Source organism: Manis javanica, chromosome 4 (genome assembly GCF_040802235.1).
Source record: "Manis javanica isolate MJ-LG chromosome 4, MJ_LKY, whole genome shotgun sequence".
Classification (NCBI taxonomy): Eukaryota; Metazoa; Chordata; class Mammalia; order Pholidota; family Manidae; genus Manis; species Manis javanica.
Window position 1 is genome coordinate 104,685,633 of NC_133159.1, and position 27,028 is coordinate 104,712,660.

Consider the following 27,028-nt stretch of genomic DNA (forward strand, 5'->3'; position numbering starts at 1 on the left):
AACATGTTCTTGGATATATTTTTCAAAGAAACAAATATATAGGATGAGATAAAATTTGGGTTTTAATTCAAGAATTAATTAAAAATTAAGTATCTAAATTCAGTGCTGGTTCAATAATAAAACAAATGACAATTTGGAGGTAGAATTTAGACTAGATATGTTTGAGGCTCTATAACAAAGTGGTCTAGGCAAAGGAAAGAACATTCGTGAAGGCCTAGAAGAGGAAGCAGGGTAGAATCAGTGTGAATGAAGACTGATGGCAGGCAGGCAGGGTGCTGATCACGAAGGGTTTATGAGCCACACTAGGAAGCTGACTTCAGCCTAAGGATAGCGGGAAGCAACTATTGATTTTAAGCAAGGAGGTGATTTATCAATCACATGTATAAAAAGTTTCTTGGTAGCTGGTGGTAAAATATCCATGGGGAGAAAAACTAGAGGCAGGAAACTAAGCAAAGACAAAAAAATCCAAGGGTGATCACTTAGGCCAGGTGGGAATGAGGGTAAGTGGGTAGATTCAAAGCAGATTTCATGGGACTCGGTTACTGATTGAATATGGAGGGTGAACAAAAGAGTAAGCAAGGATGACTCCTAGGTCTCTAGGTAGAGCAATTGGGTGGATGTTGTGGCATATATTTGAATAAGGAACATTAGGGGAGGATAATTTAAGGGAGTGAGTTGATTAATATGGTTTCAGGAATTTCCAGTTGGGTAAGTTGTAGAAGGCAGTTGAATATATAAAACTGGAGTTCAGGGGAGATTTGGAGGTCATTGGCAGTACAGATCTCAATGCCAAGGAAGGGGATGAGATTTCTCAGAGGTGTGGAGGGAAAAGAGGCTGATGTAGGACAGGGTCCTGAAGAATACCAACACTTAAGAAGGACTTGGTAAAGCAAGAACTTGCAAAGGATGACTTAAGACCTCTGACTAAGGTAAGAAAAAAATACCAGTATGAGGAAAACAGTGAGTCTATCAAGGCAGTCAGGCCATCATCAGATACTGTGCAGAGTCAATTAGGATAAAGGGTGATATTCCCATTGGATTTAGTAACATGGGGGGCTATTACCGTCCTTAGTGAGAGCCCCGCACCCAACCAATGCATTGAGAGCCAATGCCAGATACAACTGGGCTGGAGAGGGAGAAGTGAAGAATTAGAAACAGCAAGGATAGAGAGCTCAATTCAGCAAGGCATGCATACTATTCCCTCTCCTACAAATGCCCTTCTGCACTCTTCCTACTTGGTAAAATCTTTCTCATTCCAGGTTAGCGCTGTAGGGAAGGGGATTTATAAACAAACCAAAATCCAAGGAATATTATTCTTTACAGAGGCAAGTTTAGCCAGGGCTGGAATTCAGGAAGTGAGTGACTTATTCCATGCTCACCAGACAGAACTTTCAACCAGTAAAGAAGGCCAGTCTACTCCCTGGTGCCAATGTGGGGGTGTTGATCTACAGTAAGCCAAGAATGTGATGCAATTCTTAAGAACAGGAAGAGGTTTAGCTGGAATGGAAAGAGGACTCTATCTTGGTTGGGGGTGGTTGTGGTGGTAGAGGGAGTCGGGTGGAAACAGAGTAGTTTTTTCAAAAAAGCAGAGCCAGAAATGAACTGACAAAGGGGAAGGAATTGAAAACTGTAACTGAGCCTCTCTACCCCATCTCTGAGTAACGCAAACAGAAAAGCATTAGAATTGGCTCTTCTATCACTTATTAGGAAAGAGAAACATTCATGACTCTCTTGCCATAAAGGGTATCCTCCTGCACTTTTCTCTTTAAGCAAAGAGCAGCTATTCTGATTATAGGAGAGAAAATTTATTTGTAAAATGGGGAGAGTGGCTATTAACCTCACATAAAAACATGTATGAAAGTACCTTATATGCTATTAAGAACAGTTCAAATAGTTGCTGCTATAAAAAGTATAAAAGCACAAGGATATTTTAAACAAATTTGAATAATCAAAGAATGAGATTAGATAGATATTTGTTCTCTTTGATACAGACACACTATGACAGATATTTAGACACTGTTGAGAATCATTCTTTGTCCTCAGCTAGGCATACTCAGTGGAAAGAATCAGGCTGAACTTTACTCTTACTTAAAAAAAATATTTTAAAACTCGTACCATGTGAGATTGAAAAACCTGGGGTTAAGTGGAAAACCATGCCTAGGGGTTTCTGGTTAACACAGGTCAAATCATTAAAATCAGATTAAAGAAAGCTCAAATTATTCTCAGAGAATAAAGAAAAGGCAACATGTTATTTAAATGAGTGGATTTTTGTTATGGTATTTACAAGGTGATTTGCCTCATCTGTCACCTAAAGTCCATCACGTTTTAAAGGTTCTTCGTTTTACAGCAGTTGTTTTCCTCTCAAGAAACCCTGTTAGATACTTTGAGGAAGTGACTGAGCCTTCAGGTTGGAATTTTACTGCCCTCTTCTGGGAACATTAAGTCATGACCTCAGAAATGCACTGTGCTGAAGGTTCCTGCATACTGCAGTATAACCAGACCAGGATATTATTCCATCAAAAGTGAAATAATTATGCAACTAGGTTGTTAGTTTTCAGAGAAACAAGTGAGATTACACTGGTCAAAAATGCTTTCCTCTAACAATTAGCATGGTAGTACTAATAGTGATAGTGTGGTGCTTATAGGTCACGGCACGGTTCCTAAAATCTATACACCCATTATTGCATCATTCCTATTTTTCAGCTATGGGAAACTGAGCCTAAGTAAGTGCCTAAGTAACTTACCTAAGGTCCGACAGCTGGTGAGCTGGGTCTAGAAGTCTCCCAACTCTCAATTCACTGTTTTCTACCATTTCATCCCCACAGACCACTGCTGCATGTAATGTCAGCAATTTCTCTGTTGGTTTCATATAATTTTCTATCCTTCAGCAATGGCCATTGTACACTATAGTATTCACCTAACAGATGAAAATAAATATGCTCCTTTATATATGATTCTAGCAAGTTATACTGTTACTATAGCAAAAACAAAAACAAATGTATCTACATAAATCCCACTAGCAAGAGATGGGCTACAGCTGAGCTTCTTAAACTTTTGCTTGGATGTTGTCATCATGGTTGTCAACTTCTTCTTCAAATCCTTAACAAGCTGAGTTGGTAATGTTAAGGCCCAACTCTGCTACTGGGGAAAATTGAGTGTGAGAAAGATGGAAGAAAAGGTAGAGTGTAAAGGTGAAAAGAAAAAGAAGAACCAAATTGAAAGTCAAAGCACTTTTACTCTTAAGTCCGCAGAGTGCAAATAAACACTGCATATTAATGCAACTGGCCAAATAAAAGGCATACAAGTAGACAGGCTCTTTAGTCCTTAACAATGACTTATAGGTCTTACTATAACAACAAACCTCATTGCCTAAGTACACTACTTGCAAGGCAATCATTGGAAGAACTTCACTAGGTGCAAACTGCCATCAGTTGGCCAAAACCAAGGCTTTAAAACACTTTAACTTTAAGCATGGTAAAATATATCTTATTATATATGGCATATTGGTCAAAGTATTTACCATTGAATTGGAGTCACTTCTTCAGATGACAAATTGGTAAGGAGTTATGTGATATGGAAAGTTCATTTAATACATAAAAGCAACCATGGTTATGATAGCTGTGTGGTCAAATGGAAACATTTCCAGACTGATTTCTGCCAGTCTACTTTTGTGCTTTATCTTCAAGTATAATTTGTCTCCATGCTTGCAATTATTTCTGCCCTGAGGAATATATTTCATTTGCTGTGTTGTCTTCCTTCTCTTCTCACTATATATAATCTGTTGGTCCTCTTTCATTCTGACTCCTTCTTAATTGCCTCTTTCCCTACCCTTATTAGGCCCATACCATTTTATCCCTTTGCTTTCTCCTTTCATTCAAATTATGTGTATATCCAGGACTTACAGCCCATTTCCAAAACACTTGTGCATAAATTTTTGTAAGTCAGTGTATGTACTCATCCTGCAAATATTTGTGGAGTACTGCCAACATTTCAGCCATCATAGAGTGGCAGGATTCAGACACATGAATAACAACTGGTCTCTACCTCAGGGACCTCACATGGTACATAGCCAAAGAGGCAAGTACACACTGACTGCTATTTTAACTGGGTAGGTTCTGTGCTAGAAAGATGAATTGGAGTGGGAAGATGAAGCCGTTACTTCTCCCCGGTTGGTGGGAAGGAGGGTATGAGAATATGTGGCACCTTTAAAAAGGAGACGTTAGAACTGGGTCTTTGAAAGATGATCAGAGTTTGGTAGGCTGAAAGTAACAAAGATAGGGGTTAGGCACACACACAAAAATGTTCTGGAGAGAAGGCATGAATGAGACAAAGCACAAGGTCAAGTGCTTGTCTGGTTAGAAAGGCTAGATAATTTGATGTGGCTGAAACCAGAGGGGGGAGTGGCAGATGAGTTTGGAATGGTACAATGAGGCCAGACTGTGGCAGACAGACTGGAGTGTGGGACCTTTTTATTCTATAGGATATGGGGGTATAATTAGTTCTTTAGGAAAATTTCCACTACAAACATGGTAGTACTGGGTTGAAAGGAGGACACGTGTTAAAGCAATAAGGCTACCGTAGGAGTTCCAGTTGATGAGAGCATGAATCAAAGACCACAAGGTAAGGAAGTGATGGAAGAGATATTTTGATGGTTATGAAACAGATTTTGGTCAACAGTTGAAAGGCAGAAGAAAACAGAAGAGTCAAATGCAACTCGTGATTTGTACAGCTCAGGTAGAGGGGTAGCAGATGATGTGCAAAAATTAGAAATACAATAGAAAGTAGAGGTGTGGTTTTATCTTTGAGAGTAATGGAATGGAGGTAATGTTTTGGATGCACTTAAGTATTTACAGGACATTCAGACACAGATATACTAAGCAGCAAATCTGGGCCTGGATCTTAAGTCTGAGGATAAACAAGTAAATTTGGGGGTTAGCAGCAATACAACTGATAGTGGAAGCCCTCAATATAGAAGACAAAACTAGAGGGGCTTGTTCTTGAAGAATTCTTGCAATGTTTGAAGTTTTTATGAAGGGATTTCTTAAAGCCGGGGCAGAACTGCAATGACTAGTAAGAGAACAGAGTATACTATAAAATCGATAAAAAGTTGAGATAAATTAAGGTCTAAAAATAAAGAATAAATATAACAATTGATTTTCAAACTCTCACTTAAAGGAAAGTTGTAACATTACATTAACTCTTACATAAATACTGCATCTAGGGAAATGAAGGAAAATGGAAAGGGATAAAAAGTTGAGGGCGGGGCAGGAGGAGAAGAGGCAAAAGGACATAGGAAAAAAGGGGAAATTTATTTTTAAGAATCACTTTGCTAAACTTTAAGGGTATCAGATGTTGAGAAATGTTGAATTCACACTGAGATCAACTGAAAAAGTAAAGAAGCAAATATGATGTATTACATACCAAGACTGAGAAAGAGCAAACAAGGGCTCATGAGCAAAAAAATATTAAAAAGGTATAAACGGAGAAATGACAGAGAAGTAAATGAAAAGCAAACTAATAACTTGACAGAAAAAAGTGAAATGCCAGCATTTAAGATAAACATGTTTAGGAGTAGTAAGCAGTACAGTGTAGTGGTTAGGAGTCTAGAAGTTCTGGATCTGAACCTAAGCACCTCAACCTGCTATGGGACCCTGCACAAGCTGAGAAAACAGTTATGAGGATATAATAATACAAGTAAAATGTCTAATACATAGTGCTTAATAAATGAAGTTTATGGGAGAATAAAACAGTTCAGCCTTGATTAAAATATAGAAGTTAAATTTCCAACAATTTTTCTAATCTAAAATGTAGATTCAGTTACAGCACTTGAAATGAACTTTATTAGATCTGGGTGATCACGATTGATCTGCTTGAGATAGTTTTATAATGTTGGGTCAACCCTGTCTGTAATGAGTAAGAATAGAATGTGAGACTCAACTTGCCCATTTATCTCAAACTATGTCATACATGCTATAAATTTTTCTTTGGGGACCTTTGTAGTACAAGCTACTTGGTCTAACCAGTTAATATGCAACTATAGTAGTAACATTTCTAAATTATTGCTTTTTATCTTTTGTTGAGCTGTCTGAAAAGACAACCACATGGGGCTCAGTCATTTCTGCTACATACAGACCAAAAGTCTTAATTGTGTGGCCAACAGCATTCAAGCCCTTAATTATGAAAACTCATTGCAAGTCGGGCATTTATAAATGTTTTCTTATACATGTATTATTAAAATTAAATACTGTGTGTACAGAATTATCTATTTGCCTTCTTAATTTGCTTTTGTAATACTTCCTACTGATAAAAGTAGAAAATACAAATTGTAAGCTCCTTCAATGTGATCTAGATCTGGAATCACTTGCTTTTTTTTTTTTCTGTAGAATCAGATCTCTGAATGCACTACAGGAAAACAAGTGATAGAATTTTCTTCCAATACACCACAGCTGGACAGTTTTCAAGGTTCTGGGTACTTACCTTTGAGTTTCACATCCTCGATCTCTGGGATTCTTAACTAGGGGATCACAGGCCACTGGGTCATGAACAGGCTTTGTGGAGTTAAATACTCTGACATAGCCATGTTGAGACTTGGTACACATGTACACAGGAACATTTTTCTGTGGTTAAGACACATACTTTAAAGCAGATTTTCAAAGGTTTAAAAAAAAAGCTTATGAACCATGTTAAGACACTTAAATGAACAGTTAAGAGTTCATTTAACTCTCACACCCTTGCAATCTGACTTCTGACTACTTCGCTGGAATTACTTCTGCCTAAATGATTAAGTTCCTAATTGTTAAATTCAAAACACATTTCTTGGTACTTATTTTATTGGACCTCTTGATTGTACAGCATAGTGGAGAAAAGGACAGACTCTGGAGTCAAACTGCCTACATTCAAATCGTAGCCCCATTACTTCCTAACTCTACAACTTTGGACAAATATAACTCTCCTGTGCCACACAGTAGTACCCTTTGTAAAATATCTTTGTTCATATGGTGTTAACAGTCCTTACTTCAAAACATCACTGCAAAAATAATCTCCTAACAAAGAAAGCATTATGTAAATATTAGTTCCTTTCTTAAAAATCACTTGAAATCTGTCTCCTGTCTCATTATTCTTTTGATAGCTCCTTAGATTCATCTTCCTATTTCCAGGTTTACCCTAACATTCTTTTATACTATGGCCACAATGATCATTTGAAACTATAAATCAGATGCCATTTCTTCCCAGTGACTTTAGTGTAGTCTAAACTCCTTAGTATGGCTGACAAGTCCCTTTATGACAGTGTTCCAGTCTACTTCTTCCTCAAGTCTCAATTGCCTACACTTAGCCTGAGTTAAGTTGAACTAATTACAATCCCCAAAGCATGCTTCCCTCTTTTAACTCATGACTTTGCTCAAGCCACTGACTGTCCAGAATATCCATTCTTATCATACTCCTTCCCAAAGTAAACTAGGTGTCCTTTCTTAGTGTGCCAATAACTGTAGAGTATTTATCACATTCTATTTTAGATAACTGTGCGGTTGCTGACACATTTCACCTAGTCAGAACACTACCTCCAATAAAGAACAGAAGTAGGAGCCATGTTATGACTTTTGTACTCAGTTTTCAATCATCGTATTCTTGAGCTATTTTCTTTGTCATTTTGCCCCCATTCTCATTTTTTAATTAACCCACTGAGCTTAGGTAGAAATGTACCTAGAAAGGTATGTGTAAATAAACGACTCAGATAATGCAACTTCACACTGAAGGGAACACTCAAGAGGTATTTCTCATTGCCAGCCACATGGTTGCAGCTCACAACTCTCAACAATGAGCTGCTATTCCCCACTCCAGCAGAAGCACCAAATGCTATGATAAAACCACTTACGAAGGTTTTCAGCTTTACAAGGGCTTTATTACAACATCATTACTTAGGGACAAGCCTTTAGGAGTTTAAAAGCACTTATTCTCTATAAAAAGTAACTTCATATTTCATGCACAAAACTCCAGTTTGCAGATTTAGATCCAAAATGGAAAGAAATATTTTTATTTTAGTTCTGTAAATTATCAGGAATAAAATGAGCATTTCTCCTTGCCTTGTTATAAGGAAATAGGATTTATTTTTCACTATCAGGAATCAGGATAGTAGCTTTAATGATCCTTTAGAATTATAAAATTGCTTACTGGCTAATGTTATGTCCAAAGATGTTAAGAAATAAGAAGTTGGTTCATTTTCCTGTACAACTAAAAGAAATATTTGCAGTATGTGTGTTATACATTATATTATAAACCCTTGTGACAATATTTTAAAAGGTCTATTTCTCCCACCTCAGAAAGTAAAAGGAAATCCCCATAATCCCTGAGCAAAAAAGGGTAAAATCATAGGTGCATTTTTTCTCAGAGAATTTACATAAACTGAAGGAGGTATAGGAGCTTTCAGAGACTTCCTCAAATAAATGTATTTACTAGTTTGAGTAGTTGCTTTGCAAAAATTTAAATGTATGAATAAGATAGCTACATATTTTCAATTTTTTAATTTGAGAATATTCTGAGAGGATGTTTACCGGACATGAAACTATTGGGCACAGAAGAATTTTAAAATGTTAAGCAAATTGTGGCAGGAGGAAAAGAGAGTGGAGAAAACTATAGGGGAGAAAGTGAGAAAGGGGCAGGACAAAACTGAAGTTATGAACTCAGCCTTTCTTCTCATTGAGTCAGGGGCCTCTGACTACCTGTATGCTACACTCATTTTTATACTAATATAAACCAGACACTGAAAAATAAAATTAAGAATGTCTCTAATTAAGTCTTGTAAGGAGTAAATGACAGAAAACATTTTAGCTTCTTAATCATGGAGTGCTATATAATTTCATGGCATCTTAATACAATTCATTCAACCCTAAAGCAATTGTGCAATAAGCAAAATATCATAAAAGGAAAACAACAAAGTGAACTTCCTACAGGGGCAAATAGACAAGATCTCTGCAGCACAGCGAGTACCCTTCACATATTGGAGTCTTGTTTAAAAGGCTATCAAAAACTCAGATTACTGCAAATCACAAATGTCACCAACAAAAGGAATGTTGATTAGATAAGAGTCAGAAAACTTCCAAAAGGGCTGCCTTCTCTGAAGGAATTTCAGACCGTTGCTTGCACAGGTTGATTAAGTCAAATCTCACTGATGGCTCCATTAGAGAATGGGAATGCCGCAGTCAGTGCTATTTTTTAAATGTAAAAATTCTGGGAGGGAAGAACCAAATAAAACAATCTAGTGTCCCCTAACATACATGGTTTAGTACCCAGAGAAAGCCTCTGCCCCCAAAAGAGACTTTCTATACAGGGTTAAGCTTCATTAAATGAGGTGTAAATTTTCATTTTCATTACGTCTTTTCTTGCAAGGTCTTTAGAGGCAGGAGCTCCATTGGGATTCTAATACACATCTCTGTGAGCTCAGCTTCCTGAAAATGTATACCTGCTGGGTTCTAGGTTCACTTCTGCCAGTGGATCACTATTTCACAGCCACCAGAATCGCACATACACTATTAACATGATGAAAAATACAGCTACTGCTGTAAGTTTGGCATAAATGGAACGCATGTTCAAGTACTTCGCATCCTGGCGGTATTTCTTGGACAGACTGGACAAATTGTTAGCCTTTGAATCCAATGCTGTCAAAGAGAAAAAAAACATTAATGACTCCCTGGAATTTCTTATCAAATGTATTAAGATTTAAAATTAACCAAAATGAGTGTTGCTATACCAAAAAACCATGACGCTTAAATTATTATTTTTAATTAAAGGGTAAGATTGCATATACTGGTTAATGCATGATCCTGAAGCACTGTCAAATTACAAAGCATTTAAAAACTCTCAGGCCAAATTAGGTTCAAATTCTTGAGACTGTATAGTGAGGTGGTTAGAACTGCAGGCTCTAGCCTCACTCTGGTTCAAATCTCAGCTGCACCAGTCATGTTAACATTAGTCAACTCAATTAGCCTAAGACCCAGTTTCCTCATATATAAAATGAAAGTAACAGTAACTATATTATAGGATTATAGGTATATTAGAATGCCTACAAAGGGAACACAATGCCTCCACATGGTAAATATTTGAGAAATGTTAGCTGACATTATTATCTTCATAATCTTTCCATGGTCTAAATCATATTCTCTCATATTTTGAAAATGATAACCATTTATATTTCCAGAACCAGAAAATTCAATGTACTAGACACTGAGTATTAATTAAGCTGTACCTCAATGGTAACTGTTACCAAATTTCATTTCTATGACTCTCCACATAGTAAAGACTCTTATGAATGAAAATCTATCAGATGTTAAACTTGAACAGACACAGGAAAGTTGTAACTAAAATATAATTCCAGGTGCTAGAAAACCACCCTTATCTACTAAATTAAGCTTTTTAGAAACTTCTATGAGGTTTTCTCTCCTATAAGGACATTTGTAGTGTCGTTATCTTCTTATAATTGTTAACTGAGCACTTAGAGAAATAGCCAGATAGACACAAGCTAGACTATTAAAATATCTGGCATTTTTAATTACTAAAAACAAATTATCAGTTTGACATAAATGAATTCTGATCAAACTTTTTACTTCTTTAAATTTTTGGAAAACTATTTTGTAATCTGAATTTATTTATTCTTCCTTGGAGAATGCTTTTGGAATATCTAGAGTTGCTTAATAGAGACTGGTTTTGATTGAGAAATATGGCATTACTTAATGACACAGGCATGACAGCCACTTCTAAATTAGCAACTTGTCCTGTCAGTAAGATACCTAGTCACGCCAGAAAAGAGTTAGGGAGGGAGAAATAACTGTGACAATGCTATGAGGAATCTTTTCAGCCAGTCTACCAGAATGCACACTCCATCGGACAGAGGTTTTTAACTACTGTGTTTACTGCTATATCCTCAGTGCCTACAAGAGTGGTATATAGTCAGCTCAATAAATACATATTTGCTAAATAAATCTGAATCTGCTGAGAATAACTGGGCAAAGAAACAAACATATTAGGTCATATGAAATAAATAATAAGAAAATTCCTTTACACAGGAACCTTTGGAAACATGGTATCATAAAGACAAAGCCACTGATTGGAGAAGTTACTTAGCAAATATTTATGTTACAGGCATTATGTGAAGCACTAGAAGATTCAGTGATGATCAAAGCACGCAGGATCCTTCTACTTGTAGAACTTACAGTCTAGGAGGGTGACACGGAATGAAAAAACAAAACTCATGGCTTAAAAGAAACGGGTACAGAAAAAGGACACAATTTGATCTTGCTGAAAGAACCCATAGGAACTACTCTTGTATCTTAAATGCAAAGTAGACTAGCTCTAAATCTAAAAATTAGGAAAATAAGAATGCTTAATTAATGAATTCTTATTATGAAGAAGCTTAAAGAGGAAGAAAACATTTTTTGAGGTAGGCTGATCCTTTTACTGTCCTTCAAATATACTCTGTTCAGATATGCTTTTTCTTCCTCTTAAAATACCACTCTTTACCCTTTCCTGATCTACCAAAATTCAAAAAATCATTGCTGTTCACTTCACATTGATCTATCTCTTATACTTATAGCTCTTATTGTCTGTATATCTATTTAAAATCATCATACACTGAGGATAGACAAGGATTCTGGATGCCACCAAGCTCTGCCAGGCACTAGCAGTAGACTCTCAGCAAGCCACTTAACTTTTCTGAGTCTCTGATTCCTTATCTGTAAAACCAGTTTGGTACCACCCACTTCACATGGGATTTCTCTAAAGAATATATGTAAAGTCCCCTACCATATTGCCTAGAACAAAGCAAGTGTTCAGTTAATGTTTGTTCCCTTATAATGTCAATAAATTACTCTTTGACAATGTTTCCTATCTTCCCAGTCAGATGAAGTTACTTAAAAGAACAAATATACTTCTTTTTCAATCAGAGTATCAGCTTTATGGCAACCAATAAAGCCGTAGGAGAGAATCCTTTACACTTTTGATAAACTGACCAATATATAAATTTTGTACTGGTCTACTTTATCCCAGGTAAAAGTTCTGAGTCTGTTATGATGAAAATTTAGACAGACTCACCCAAAATCTGGTATTTAAAGAGCCTGCAGCTAAGCTGTAACAACTGCTGCCTACTATCATAAAGGTTAAAATTTACAGTTCATAATAAAGGAAAACCCATTTACTCATGAATATGTAACAAAAAAACTAAATTCAAGAAATAATTAAAGCTTGAAAAGCATCCACTGTGATCACACTGTCAGAGAAATAAAAGAAGCATATGAAATATATATGAAACACAAAAACTACCTCTAAGGAGTATATGAAACACTCAGGTAACAATTAAACATTAGGTAAATATATATATATTTTAAGGTAAATTAGGTAAGTAAGTACACACACACCCCATTATGTACTAAAAAACATTACTTAGGTAAGTGCTTTAAAAGAGTTTAAAGGACAAAAGAGATTATGATGTCAGCTGTAAGGAGGAGGGAAGGATTCTTTGAAGACGCCAAGGAAGTACTTATCTAGATTTTAAAGAACAGATCCAGGATGGTGAGGAAGCTGGCCTGCTTGTGGCAGAATGTTTGTGAACTAGAGAGAATGAGAGATGTTTGCCATCTCCTTATCTCCCATTATAGAGAACACAGTGGTCGCACATTACAAGCATTTGATAATATAACTGAATAAATGGAAAGTAAATAGAAACCAGACTAGATTTTATCTTGTAGTCACAGATTTTAAGAGTTTTTCAGCAAAGGAATGCACTGATAAAAACTGCATTTTATAATGGTTGATCTGGCAGCAATAAAGTCTCCCAAACTGGCTGTTCAGGAAACCACTGCTCTAACTCTGACAATTTCCTCTCATTCTTCTTTTCATTTCCCTTAACTTAGGTGTTTCTGTAAATATTTACTTAATTTTATAAATATCTTGGAAACATTAACCTTTACACTGTTCCAACTTAACAAAACTAATCATGCTAAGGAAAAACATATCGGAAGCTTTGTAATGTAATCTATTTCTGAGAGATGAATTCTTAATGCTGGCTAGAATCTGACAGCATAAATGTTACCCCCAAAAAATATCTTTGCTTATAGAATGCAAACTTCTTTATGATACTATACTGCTACTTTCAGATACCTGAGAGTGCTTCTCCACGTTGTAACACCTCTTCAATATTGGCCACCATGATCCTCTGCACATCTTGCAATTCAGTGTTGATGGAGCCTAGGTTTCTCCGAGCACGACTGTCAATGTAGAGCTTCTTGGTTTTCTGTATGTAGGTATCTCAAATGCAGAAGAAAAGTGACCATTACCCACTTCTCTCCTGTCCATCAAAATACTATGGTAGGGAACATACAGTTCTGAGTTTAATCCTGGATCTGCAACTGTCTGTGGTTAACCAAGCTCTTGAATGAGTATCAAAATATGAGTTTCAGTTTCTCTATTTGTAAAATAAAAAGATATAATCAGATGACATATTCAGGAGAATGTCCTTTGCACACCCTTGAATTAGAAGTATCAGCTGTCAGGATCCTTACAGAAATTAAGGCTCACCCTAGTAATAAGCCTTTCTGAAAGCAGAAATTTTCAAACTGTATTCTAAGGACCCTTAGGGTTTCATTGCTTAACTTTACACATTCCCTCAAAAGGATGCTGGCAACAACCTCGCATCTCTACAACCTAACACGGCAAAAGAGTTACTCTATCATTAGAAGGGTGAAAAACACTGTCTTGAGAGTAATTTCTTTAACATACATTCCCAGTTTTACCCTGTTCTTAAACTTCAGGTAAAGCAAACATGTGATAAGGAGTTTTCTAAAACACCACTATAAAACTGCAGTCTCACTTATGTTTAGCCCAGATTTATACTTCTCAAAACCATAAGAAGAATGAGCTATTACAAAGACTTTATTTTGAACTTCTGGCAAAAATCTTAAGTTGTGTGTGCTGGGTACCTTTCATTTGCTTCTTTAGATCTCCTCTCCACCCTTCTGTACCCTGCTTTCTGCCCTCAGATGCTGACCTCCACTAAAGGCTCCTTGCTCTCTAGTATCAGGGGAGCCCCAAGAGAAGGGAAGGTGAGCAGACGGTGACATCAAGGTGTTTATCACCCCAATGCCTCCCTGTGCTGCCAGTATTCACTGAAAGTTCCTATTCCTCTCAAGTTGGCCTTCTCTATAATTTTCTTCTCTGCAGTTCCAGAAACTGCTTTCTCTTACTCTATCAAGACTAGAGATGGTAATAATTACTGGTCTCAGGTTACACTACCTTGCGGTTCACCTGTATGTAACCTGTTCATTGTGTAAGATCCTTTAACATAATTTGAGTGTACCAACTATTTCCTGTGTGACCTTGGTACAGTACTCTTTTTACCTTGGATTTACTGGACCACAATTGTCTATAAAAATAAACTTTGAAAAACCAGACATTATAAAAATTAGGACTTGGAAAGTTTGTAGTTATGAAACACTGGTGTGTTTCGCTAAATTTTCTTTATTTTTAAAAAGCAAGATGACCCACTTATCTAGCAAACTTGAAATACTTCAGAAACTCAGAAATTGGCTTTACAATTTAGTTTTTAACCAAAAATGTCAGTGATATAATCTGATCATACTTGCTCTCACTTCCTCTACTTAATGTTCTTAGGACTATGTCCTTTGATCTAGTGCATCAGATCCTTTACCAGGTCTGACCAGTGGAGTCTCCTATAATTTTTATACAAATAGGGACACCTATGCTTGTACATTTGCATGTAGTAAACCATGTATCTTCTAGTACTTATTCTACTGAAAGAAACAAAACATAATTCTTTTTTATTTCCAAACTGTGATCTCCATAAAATGAGCATTACTATGAGTGTGTGAGTGTATGTGTATGTGTATGTGTCTATGAGTTGAGGGAAAAAGAATTCAGCTACTATGTGCCAATCAAGTAGATCTGTAGGCACAATTTTTTTGCAGAATTCTGAGGAATCTAATGAAGAATCAAACCAAATTACAAAAAGAGCAAAGGACAGGTTCTTTGGAGAAAAGATCAACAGACCAGAGAAAATAACTTATGAGAAGGAAGCCTCATACATTTTTGAATGAGACAAAAAAGGGTGGAATCGGAGAGGCAGAATTCAAAACTTTTAGTAAGTAAACATCAGAAAAAATGTTTTTTTAATCAAAACTATATCAGTGTAACAAAGAGATTCTCCATATTGTTTGCTCCCTTGAGAGAGGTAAGGAGCAAAAACTTACCAAACTCAATAAAGGAATAGGGTCTAGACACAGTGGGCACCTTCTTCCCATGCTGTTCATCAAACTCTGAGTGCAAATCTTCTAGGTAGGCAAAAGCCAACTTCTTAGGGAAGGCAGCTTCACACAAAACCAAGTAACACACCCCCTGCTCAATAATGTAGCTGGAGAGACAAAAAAGCAAGAAAAAGTTGTTTGCAGAATAACAGTATCTTCAACAATTTGAAGTAGATTCACAAGCCATAAAACACCTTTGAAAATATTCTTGCTGAAGCCCTCTGAAGCTAACTGAATCAGAAAGTCAATTTCAAACCACAAATTCCTGGAATCAAAAAACAAATACCTTCCTATTATTAGAATATAGTCCAATAGGAATATTTAGACATCTTTATTACAGATGGTTATTCATTATGATTCTGACTAAAATATCTTAATACCTAAGATGTTTTCTTGAAAATTGAAAGTTGTAACTCCATTCATTTTCTGATTATGTGTGCTAAACTAATACACACATATTCAAATGCCTTCCAGCTGTAAGAAAAACAATAGAACTGGAAATTTTTGTGGATATTTAGAAGTTGGAAGTTAATGCCACACTATTTACTGGGTACAGAATATAGTGACCTCAGGACTAACAGTACTCCCTGATTTCCAGGGTAAGAGAACTCTGTATCAAGTAAACTATGCAATAACAGAACTGACCTCCCCTTGTGGGAGTGAGCCCCCTGGCACTCTGGAAGGGGATACAGGACAGTATGTTCGAGATAATCCAGGAAACAGGTTAGGCCACTCAGTGGTTTTCAAATGTCTTTTTAGCCATAGTACTCTTTATTTCAGCGAAAATTATACTGACCACCACATATGTAAAGCAAATAGGATCAGAAGATTTTTAGTTTAAGTAGGAGCTTAAGGGCCCCAAAGCATTACACATACCTCCATCCCTGCTCTTTCTATGTGGCTCCTGAGATACCCTAGGACTCCACAGATCACTGTCTATTACACCATCTCTCAGTCCCTTTAAAATAATGCTGATGGTCTTAAGACTGTCCTATCTAATTATAATAATAATAATAATAATAATAATAATAATAATAATAATAATACTGCTGTCCTATCTCCTGCTTGGGCACCTGAATTAACTGGTCCTCTTGCCTCAGTCTAGACCACCTCCTAAACAACCAATTTATTCCTAAAATATATATATAACCATATTACCCTGCTTAAAATCTCTAGGGGTTCCTTAATACCTATAAAATAAAATTATACTCCTTGGTATGCTATTTGTAGCCCTCTGAAACAAGTGTAGGCTTGTTCCACCATGTATCCTAACATACCAAAAGATACACTGTTTTCCAACAAGCTGGGTTCTTTCACAATCTTCTCGACTTCTACTTACATTGTTTTTTTTCCTAATTGCATCAGGAGAAAACTTAATTCATTTTCATAAGCTAAATTCTACTATAATTTTTTCTGAGAAATTTCTTTGTATCCCCCCTCTCTCTATCTATCCTTTCCTCAAATTTACTCCCTACCAATGGTTTATTGTTTCCTTCTCTCTGCTCCCAAAGTATTTCATTTATATCCCACTTGCAGCACTTCTTGCCCTAAGGTATTATAGTACAGTTGTTTGAGTATGTGTCTCTCTCTGCTAAGAAGACAATGAGTTCATTAAAAGCAACGGACATCAGAGGCAAGACTTAATACATAGTCTGGTAAAGAATAAATCTTCAATAAATAGCTCCTGGATGGAAATAAAGGATGAAATGAGATAATAAAAGTCTTGAACAGGCAGAAAAAAAATCTCTTTCCAATCCCATGAGAATTTTTCTAATCTTTTGTTCCTAACCCAATATAGAGATAAAGATACTATATAATTATCTACAATATTTTTTGATGTTGAAAATTAGATTTATAGAAAATGTTTCAAATACTATGCAAATTAATACTTTATGAAACTTAAAATCCACTACTTTCTTAACCAATAGGCCAGGGCTTTATTCTGGTTTTGTATGACTTCTTTGCTTGTTTTTGATGGATAGACTTTTTTAATTTTCCTCTTAAACACAGCAGGTTCCTCCCAGGTCTGTATTATCCTAGTATCTGAGTTCCTAAAATAGCAAGGATTATCTAGCTAATCCTTTTTTACTTTCCTCTGATCTTCATGTCCTCTTTTTTCTTTTTTAATCCTTCCTGTTTTATCACTTTCAAACTTGACATGTATTAAACATTTAATACCAATTATTTGTGATCATTTGAAATCCAATAAAACACTTTTATCCCTCTCAGTTGTATGCATTTTCTATAACTACTGAATGAGTTGCTTTTAAATTATCTTTCATAATTTTCTTTTTTGTGAATAATAACACCTATTGACTATTCTCTTTATGCCAGGCAAGATATTAAGAGATATACATGGATTCTCTCATTATCCTCACTGAACTATGACTACTGTCCCTATTTTACAGAAGAACCTGAGACCTGAGCTGTTCAAGGTCACATTGCTAGTACATGGTTGAGCAAGGGTACTACTAATCTATACATATTTGGCTCTAGGAAGCTCCAAAAGCAGAAAGTTATCTATTATTACATGACAGGTACAGCATTCAGCAGACATAAGATAACAAGTTAAATTATTGTATGCAAGTTGAATAAACAAACCAAGATTTCAGTTTTGCAGAATCAGAGCCAGGGAAGCTGCTTCCATAAAGAGACAATATTTCTAAACTTCTCCTTACTTTAAAAAAATTGTTACCATTTTTATCAGGTGTTATTTACATTTACTGTATTTTATACTTAAGTGACCACAAAGAAATCAGGATTATACTCACTGAAAAGTCATGGCACCAGCTTCCAAGGTACATCTGGTAGGGGACTGTTCATTCAACTTTCTAAAGAGCTGCTTAGCCTGACTCTGGTACTGCTGAAGGTCCCGGCCAGACTGAAAGAAGACACCTTCATTTGAGAATTATTCACCAAAAAAAAAAACTGTATCTATTAGTGAGAAGTATCATATTATGAGGATACTATGTGAATAAGGCCCTTCATGTACAGGTTAATATGATTCATTTTAACAAAAGAAAAATGGCCTACTTTTAGAGCAAAATGGAAGAGTAAACAACCCCTAGTTCTTCAAGAAAATCCCATCAGTTATTTGCCAAGAAACAAAAGTGTATTCCTTAATTACATTTAAGGCACTCTTAACCTTCAACCCAATGTCCTGTCCACTGTTAGGTCAGTGCCCTCCTCCTAACCCATTTCACTTGTATAGTAACTGGCATAGATCTGCACAACATGTTCTATACTCAGAGGAAAATCCTAAGACTGATGAATCTCATTTTTATGCTGGAATGTCAAGCAAATTTTTCCACAAAGGGTTATAGAAATGAGCATCTAAGCAAAATTAAATGTATTCACCCACGATTGCAAATTACTAAGAAAACTGTAACTGCAACTAGGTAAAAATGAACAAGAGTAAGGACAAAGATTGGAAAGTCAAATATGTTTTACTGAATAAATCTCTTTGCTTCTGAACAGCAAAAGTTTGGAGAGCAACGGATATATGCATACAACAATGAAAATGATAAGATTCAAATGAGTAAATTACAGGCATGATTTTTCCTCAACAATTTCTAAATGATTTAAAAATTTTTTTTTAAAGAAGGAAAGAAGTCTACAAAGAGAAGGAGCAGTGTCATTTTTTTGCTTGTTTCTTCTCACCTTTGGGTTTAGCAAATATTTTATGTTTAATTTTTTTAAAGTGTATTTCTTTTTATTGATGTATAGTTGACATACAATATTATACTGGTTTCAAGTATAAAACACGGTGATTTGACAGTTACACACATTATTAAATCCTCACCCCCACTAGTGCAGTTACTGCCTGTCAACATACGAAGATGTTACAGAACCACTGACTATATTCTCCATTCTGCACTTCCATCCCCATGACCAACTTTTATAATAATTAAGATTTTGTGTCTCTTTATCTGCTTTACCTACCCCACCCATGCACTCAACCTCTCTGTGCATGGTAACCAACAGTCACTTCTCAGTGTCCATGTGTCTACTGCTCTTTTGTTCATTTTGGTTTTTTTTTAATATTCCACAAATAAGTGAAATCATATGGTATTTGTCTTTCTCTGCCTGGCTTATTTCACTTAGTGTAATACCCTCTAGGTCTATCCATGTTGTCACAAATGGCAGGATTTCTTTCTTTTTTATAGCTGAATAATATTTCATTGTTTTTATATAGCACATCTTCTTTATCCATTCACCTATTGATGGACACTTTGGTTGCTTCCATATCTTGGTTATTGTAAATACATGCAGCAATAAACATGGGGGTGCATACGTCTTATTGAAGTGAAAAACTGACCTCACCAATATACTATTTCCAAGTGAAAAGAAGCGCATGAAGAATAGGGAACAAATGTATGTTATTTATTCATCCATATACTGGGGGGGTAGGGGGAGGAACTATTTTGCCATGTATTTAGAAGGAATTATTTTATTCTGGAGGGGAATATTTATTTTGGATTGAAAGCATATTTTGATAGATGTTTAATAACTAAATGTTTAAATAGGAAAGCGTTTATATGAGGTTCTTCCAGGGACTGGATCTGAGATCTAACTTTGAGAATATACAAAGTGAAATCTTAAAATTCTAGATAGTGAACCACTGAGCTAAAAATAAAATTAAGGAAGCAGTGATAAAGTGGCAGATAAGCAAATGTACAAATACAGGTTTCTAAGCTATTTTTAAAACAGTGAACTAGAAATTTCAGTATGAAGAGGAAAGTAAAAAAGCATGAGGTCAACCAAGAGTTAGGCAGAGAAGACAAGACGTATCACTTTGTAGATATATTTTGTTTAGCACTATCTTTTCGCAATGATTTGTTATAATACTGTCACTTGAGAAATATTTCTGTATTAACATATATGTGTATGCATGTGTGTGTGTATATATATATATAATTATACATATTAACAATACTATAGTAATTAACATTATCATATTAAACAGTATTGTTAAGACACTTTTTTTTTTATGATGGTTTGGTAGTAAAGGAGAGTGAGTACTGTCACATGCTTTGAACTAATGCATAATATCCTGTTTCTAAATTTGAATGGCACTTGCCAATCTGTTGGCTTCACCAATGCTGTAATGTGGCATTTGGAAGACACAGTAGATAAAAGGGATGCAAATAAAGTTAGAAGTGCTAACCAAAGTATAAAAAAATAATACTGACATATATCAATGATTTTCAACCTTGCTTCACACTAGAATCACGTGGGGATCTTTAAAAAAATCATGTCCACTCTCTACCCTCAAACCAATTAAATCAGTATCTCAGAGGTGAAACTCAGATGTTGGTATTTTAAAATAACCAGAACCACAGATTTTAAGTTTAAGTTTTTGACAGCTAAATGCAGGTGAGCACCTAAAAGGAACTAGAAGTAAACAGCAAAGAATTGTCAGTCAAATAAAGACTGGTACAAATTCTTGACTTTATAGGAGGCACTGTAAAGTGCAGCCTGAGAGACACAGACTAACAACTATCTCAACTATAAGATATTGGCCAAAAGCATGCTACAATTTCAGGGATTTACAATGAAGCAGTGATTGCTAATGTATAACAATGGGAACATACCTACATAGGGATTATGCCATGCCAATCAACATTTTACACTGCGGTTCAGTTAGCAACACCATTGCTGAGAACATAATGCTGGCATAATCTTTCTGGTAATCATTTTGGCAGTACATATTAGAAATTACAAAATTATGAAATTTTGCAATTGTTTTATCCAACAATTCAGCATCTTTGAAAATTCACATACACATCATATATGTGTTTAAAAATAACTACAAATGCATATAAAAATAAAAACAAATGTTCAATAATAGGACAGGGGACTAGTTAAACAACAAGGTATATTTGTATGGTGGAAAACTATACAGTCAATAAAATAATGTTGTATATTTAATGATACAAGAAGACACTCATTTTACACTGAGTGAAAAAAAATAGATGGGGAAGTGTTACAATATTACTCATTATTTAATTTCACACACACACACACAAAGATTAAGATTATGAAAATGGGCACAATTTAATGGATACATGAAAAAGGATATAATTTGAGTAGGAATTATAGGTAATAATCACCATTAACATTTAGGTCCTTTGGTTTGTACATATTTACTCAATTTCCTACAATAAACATGGATTAAGTTTGTAATGGGAAAAATTATTCATTCATCCATTCCTGTTTATTGCATATTGCACCTACAATATTATGTACAATTCTAGTCTGTGAACTTTAAGAAAAGCAAAATGCAATTAGAACAGCTTCTTCAGAAATAGGCAAATGAAATCAATGAAAGTAGTTACTTTCTGCCAACCACTGTCTAAACACATCACATAATTTAACTCATAAGCTTTACAATGAGGTGATTAGGACTGATGCCCATTTTATATTTGAGAAGTCAAATTTGCCCAAGGACCTGGGCTATAAGGAGAGGCGCAAGAATCTGAACCCAGGTAGTCTAGTTCTGGGGCCCCTGTTCATCACAGTCTGTCAAATTAAAATTGCTCCATTGTACCTAGAATTAAAATCACCTTCTAGGTGATGTCTTACCACTTAACATTAAATCTAATTCATAGAAAATGCTCATGAAACCATGTGGCAACTCTGATCTAGATCTCACAAGCAACATACTCACAGCTGTACAGACAGACCCTCAGTTTGCTTTCAAGATTAAAGTCACAAAGGGCCCACAGTCAGTCTACCTAAAAATAGTTAGATTAGATGCCCTAATTCTGTTTTCTACTTCATCTAGAACAGACTTGATAAAAGCTTGTATATAATACAATGGAAAGATATGTTAGTAATCCAAGAATGAAGTGGATGTGAATGTCTGGACAAATCCTGAAACCAATTTGAGATCAGCCAATAGCACATTTGGGATTTGATTCTGTATATAATATAAAAGGTAATTATTTGCCACACAACCTCAATACTTTTTTGTTTGTTTGTTATCATTAATCTACAATTACATGAAGAACATTATGTTCACTAGGGTCCCCTCTTCACCAAGTCTCCCCCACAAACCCTACCACAGTCACTGTCCATCAGCGCAGTAAGATGCTGTAGAGTCACTACTTGTCTTCTCTGTGTTGCACAGCCCTCCCCATGCCCCCCCGCCACATTATACATGCAAATTGTAATTACCCCTTTCTTTTACCCCACCCTTATCCCTCCCTTCCCACCCATCCTCCCCAGCCCCTTTCCCTTTGGTAACTGGTAGTCTGTTCTTGGGTTCTGTGATTCTGCTGCTGTTTTGTTGCTTCAGTTTTTCTTTGTTCTTATACTTCACAGATGAGTGAAATCATTTGGTATTTGTCTTTCTCCGCCTGGCTTATTTCACTGAGCATAATACCCTCTAGCTATACACAATGGAACATTATTCAGCCATAAGAAGAAAACAAATCCTACCATTTTCAACAACATGGATGGAGCTAGAGGAACCTCAATACTTTTTAATGCTGTTGACCTAGGACTAATGAACAACTACTTGTATCAAATACCATCTTCTGCCTTTATAAGAATGTTTATTTAAGCTCTTATCATTTTGAAATTCCTGTTGAACTCAGCTGGTTAAAGGCCAGCAGCACCAAGAACCAAACATTTCCTCCAAAAGCAATTACAGTAAGGCAATTAATCAACCCTCAATGACTGGGGGAGTGTGGCAGCTTAACTATACAGCAGACTATCTGCTTTCTTGGATCTCCTTGCTCAATACTTGGTTAGACCTAACACCTTCTTGAGTCCACATTATCTGGGGAAAAATGAAAGAGAAGAGAAGATGGATCATTTTGAGGTAGAACAGAAAGGTAGATGAAGAAATTGCAAACATTCAAAAAAGGAGAAACACACCAGAAAGGAAGAAAGGAAATTAAGACAATACCATTTGGGGAGTCTAGGTTTAAAGACAAAAGTTCATCTACCTGCCCTAGGCCTAAATTTCCAGTTAAGCAGAGAGGAAACAGTACATAGATACTCTGCCTCTATCATTTAAAAAAATTTTGCTTTCTACTGCATTATCTGAGTAACTGTTCATCTCCAGTAATAAGGCAGCTTGTACAATGACTAGCACCTAGTAACTGCATAAAATATGGTATCTATTATCATTGTAAATAATTGAAAAAGTACACTGAATTATTTGGCCTGGACAATTAAGGTACTTATAATTATAAAACTGTTTGAGATAATCTATTTATAAGTTATTTCTAAACTCCTAAGTAAATACATTATTAAAAAGTCTTAGAATAAGGCAGTAAGTGTAGCAGTTAGGCACTAAGATTCTGATCTGTCTTAGACACTAAAAACCAGTGATTCTCAAGCAGGGGTGTTCCGCCCCCCCTTCCCCAATTCCCTGTGACATCTGGCAATGTCTGGAAATATTTTGGGTCATCACCACTGGAAAGGGGTGGTGGCTGTAGTGCTACTGGCATCTAAGGTGTAGAGGCCAGGAATGATTCTGGACATCCTACAATGCACGGGACAGTTTCCCACAACAAAGAATTATCTGTCCCAAAATGTCAATAGTGTCAACATTAAGAAACGCTGATAAAATTCTATTTTATTACTTATTTAGTTGTGTGACTTTACACGAGAGACCTAGCCTCTCTAAGCCTCAGAGTGTCTTTATCTATAAATGGGGATAATAACAACTATCATAACATGGCTGGCATGAAGACTGAATGAAATCATGTGCTTAACAGGTTTAGCACAGTGCTTGTTATGTAGTAGGCATTCTATATGTGTTCTGTATACTATTCTAATACCTATTATAATAGTAAAAATAAGACTGATTCATATTTTTGCAGGTATTAAAAACTTTTTAAAGACTTACTCCAAGTCAAAATTCCTAAAGAAAATCACTAATGGAATTACTATCACAAAAATATTTTTATGTAAAATTTCTTTCTTTGTCAATTAAACAAAGCACCTAATCTTGGTAGACGAGTATCTAATTTGGAATTAAACTGAGAAAAACACAATAGTGTATCAACTAATTTTTCAATAAAGTATCAAGGCAGAGAGTAGGGGCCCACTAATTGTAAGTAGACTTTCACATCTACTTTGTACTCTTTGCCTACATTGGAATTCAATGCAATAGTTGGAAACTGACCAGATTTCTCTTGAGCCCCTTGGAAAACCTATTTCTCAGTCAAACTACATATCTTTCAAGGAAATTGCCCCACCATCTCCCTTGTTCAAATCATGTTCCTGCATTCATTTTAACAATTACACACTTTCTACAGAGTGGTCGTAGAAAACTTTTAACAAACTGGAGAAGAGAAAAATATTTCACAACTGCCGATTAAGGTATGTTATATTTTTCATTTTATAATTGTTGATGAGACTTTGTTTTGAAGAATGCATAAAAAATATTTCACTTGGCATACCTGCAACTTCATAATCGCCATCACTAGTCCCCTAAAAATGAAAAACATATTTCCAAATCAAACCTAAAAAGGCATATAACCAAATGGAAGCTTTCCTTATTATTAGATATTACTGTCAGCTTAAATGTCATTTCTTCTGGGAAGAATTTCCTGATCTCCCCAAACTAACTTGGATATCTTTTCCATGTTCAACCACAGATCCTTCTTTCTCTTCCACAGCAGTTACACTACATTCTCACTGTTTGTTAGTCATGTGGCTTTTCCATTAACCTGTCATCTCCATAGTAACTATGTCCTCTAACCCCCCTGAGTTAGCAGCATGCTTGGCACACTTGATGTGCTTAATAAGGTTTTTTTTTTTCCATAAATGTATGAATGAAAAGTCCAAGAAAAGGTACATGTGAAAAAATCTTTTCTATAACTCCTCTTTTTTAAGGCCTTGGGTGTTTTTTTTTTAACTACTTAGGTTTTATGAGTAAGTAAAATAAAATTGATCACTTTAAGTTACATAAATCTCATTCTCAGTCTCCCTTCTATAGGGACCTCCCAATCCTGCTCTAGAAACCTATCTTACACCAAGTTTCCCTTGTGATTCTAAAGTTCAAAGCAGCTTCCTTTCACGATATTTGGAGTTGTTTTTTAATCTATACATTTTTGAGAACCTACTAGCATAAAGCTGTTGTTATAAAAGCTATGGGAAATACAAAGAAGATTGAGAGCTGTTGTCCGCCTACTAGGAAACTCAATTATTGAAAGACAAAGTACAACAGTAAAGTAAAGGTACAAAGCTTTGGAGGAACATTAACACAGGGTTATAATCTAACAGCAGGTATTTAGAAAGACATTGGAGGAGGTGGGATTTAAGTATAATTTTTAAAGAAGGTACTGCATTGAACTTCAAACAGGTGTCTATATGTGGCAATATTACCTCACCCATTTTCAAGATGCCAGCAAGCGAGGTCAAGGATCAGATGCTACAGTAAAAAGAGTTGAAGAATTTAGGGGAGTTTTCCCAGAACCTGCCAATCAGCCTTATTAACAGGAAACGAGAAATCTTGAATTTTAACAGTCTGTAAAGAGTTACAGAACACTAGGTGATGACAGCCAGCCCAACCTATCCCTTCTCCAGAGCGTTTTCTAAAGAGAAACAGAAATCTACCTCCGACCGCAGTGTAGATTTCTAACAGTGTCTTTACCGCCAAAAGATAGTTCAGAGGGGTCGGGAGTGCCCGGATCTGCCGCGTCCTAGGAAGGAATCGATGCTGAGAGCAGAGCGCTCTGGCAGGGTCTTGGGGTCCCCGGGAGCTAGCAGTTTACCTGTTCGTCCTCCTGCATCGAAGCGGCCAGCGGGAGCCCGTCCGCGACTCGGGCGATCATAGTGAGCAACACCATCTTCACAGGCTACAGGGACCCAATACTGGCCCGGTCGGCCGCAGGCGTCCTCTTGACTTCCTCCGCCGCGACAACAGTTATACCTTTGCCTTAGTTAGCCAAAATGCAGCTGTTTGCGTCTCCGCTTCCCGCTGAGGTGGCCGGAAACAAGCCCCGGAACTTCCCACTACCGGTCCCCGGAACTGGCTTCCCACCGAGAACGAAAACTACTGAAACACTAGTTCCGCGGCCTCTCCTTCCACCTTCATAAACCGCAAAGGCCCCGCTCACTTTTCTCGATTCCGTGCTTCGAATAAGCTTTGACCCTTGAAGTGGCGTGGCACACAAACTGAAACCGAATTTTCTTGTTCTTGATACTTTAAGTTTGGGGAGAGAGCTGGATAGGAGGCTGGGAATAAATGGATACTTAGATGAAGAGTGTGAAACCCTGAAAATCAGGCTATTTATTTTCATACTTAAGTTTTTAAATTTTCTATATTATATATTTTATACAGAATATTCCCTATATCCCAGTATTTCTAGGCAGATTTTTTTTGTCTTTGTTGCTTGTTTGTTTATGCTGTATCCTAGACCCTCGAATAGTTTCAGGTTAAAAAATATATATATATATATTTCTTGTATGTGTGAATGAATAACCACATCAAGACCTCACCTCAGAAGTCATCTAGGTCAGTCACTCTTCCAAAAGCTGGGATCTGTGCCACATCTATTTATGATGGCAGGATAGCCTTGCTAGAACTTAAAGCTGGCAGCAAATTCTTAAAACTTATCAAAGAAATCGAGTAATTAGCATTCTAAATCAACTTAAAATTGAGCTGCTAAATAACAGGATGAAACTTTCCATTAAAGCAGAGTTTGAAGTTTGCAGAGATTTTTCAACTGAGATCAGAGAAAGAGAGGTTTGTGTCCATT

General features: G+C 36.1%; 1 protein-coding gene across 1 annotated transcript; it reads right to left on the reverse strand.

Moving 5' to 3' along the window:
- Window positions 1–7,878: 7,878 nt before the first annotated feature.
- SEC22B (SEC22 homolog B, vesicle trafficking protein) lies at window positions 7,879–26,281 on the reverse strand. Its single transcript, XM_017650049.3, has 5 exons — window positions 26,042–26,281; window positions 18,077–18,186; window positions 15,252–15,412; window positions 13,147–13,293; window positions 7,879–9,653 (listed from the first exon to the last, which is right to left on the reverse strand). The coding sequence occupies exons 1-5, from the start codon at window positions 26,114–26,116 to the stop codon at window positions 9,499–9,501; spliced, it is 648 nt and encodes a 215-aa protein (XP_017505538.1). The 5' UTR covers window positions 26,117–26,281; the 3' UTR covers window positions 7,879–9,498.
- Between the last annotated feature and the right edge of the window lie 747 nt (window positions 26,282–27,028).

What these genes read in the sequence shown, in the direction of transcription:
- SEC22B (XM_017650049.3), bottom strand. Translation starts at nt 26,116, where the DNA reads ATGGTGTTGCTCACTATGATCGCCCGAGTCGCGGACGGGCTCCCGCTG. An exon ending in CTATTCCTTTATTGAGTTTG is followed by an intron (nt 13,294 to 15,251) that starts GTAAGTTTTTGC and finishes TCTGCATTTGAG; the next exon opens with ATACCTACATACAGAAAACC. An exon ending in ACGTGGAGAAGCACTCTCAG is followed by an intron (nt 9,654 to 13,146) that starts GTATCTGAAAGT and finishes TCTCTTTGACAG; the next exon opens with CATTGGATTCAAAGGCTAAC.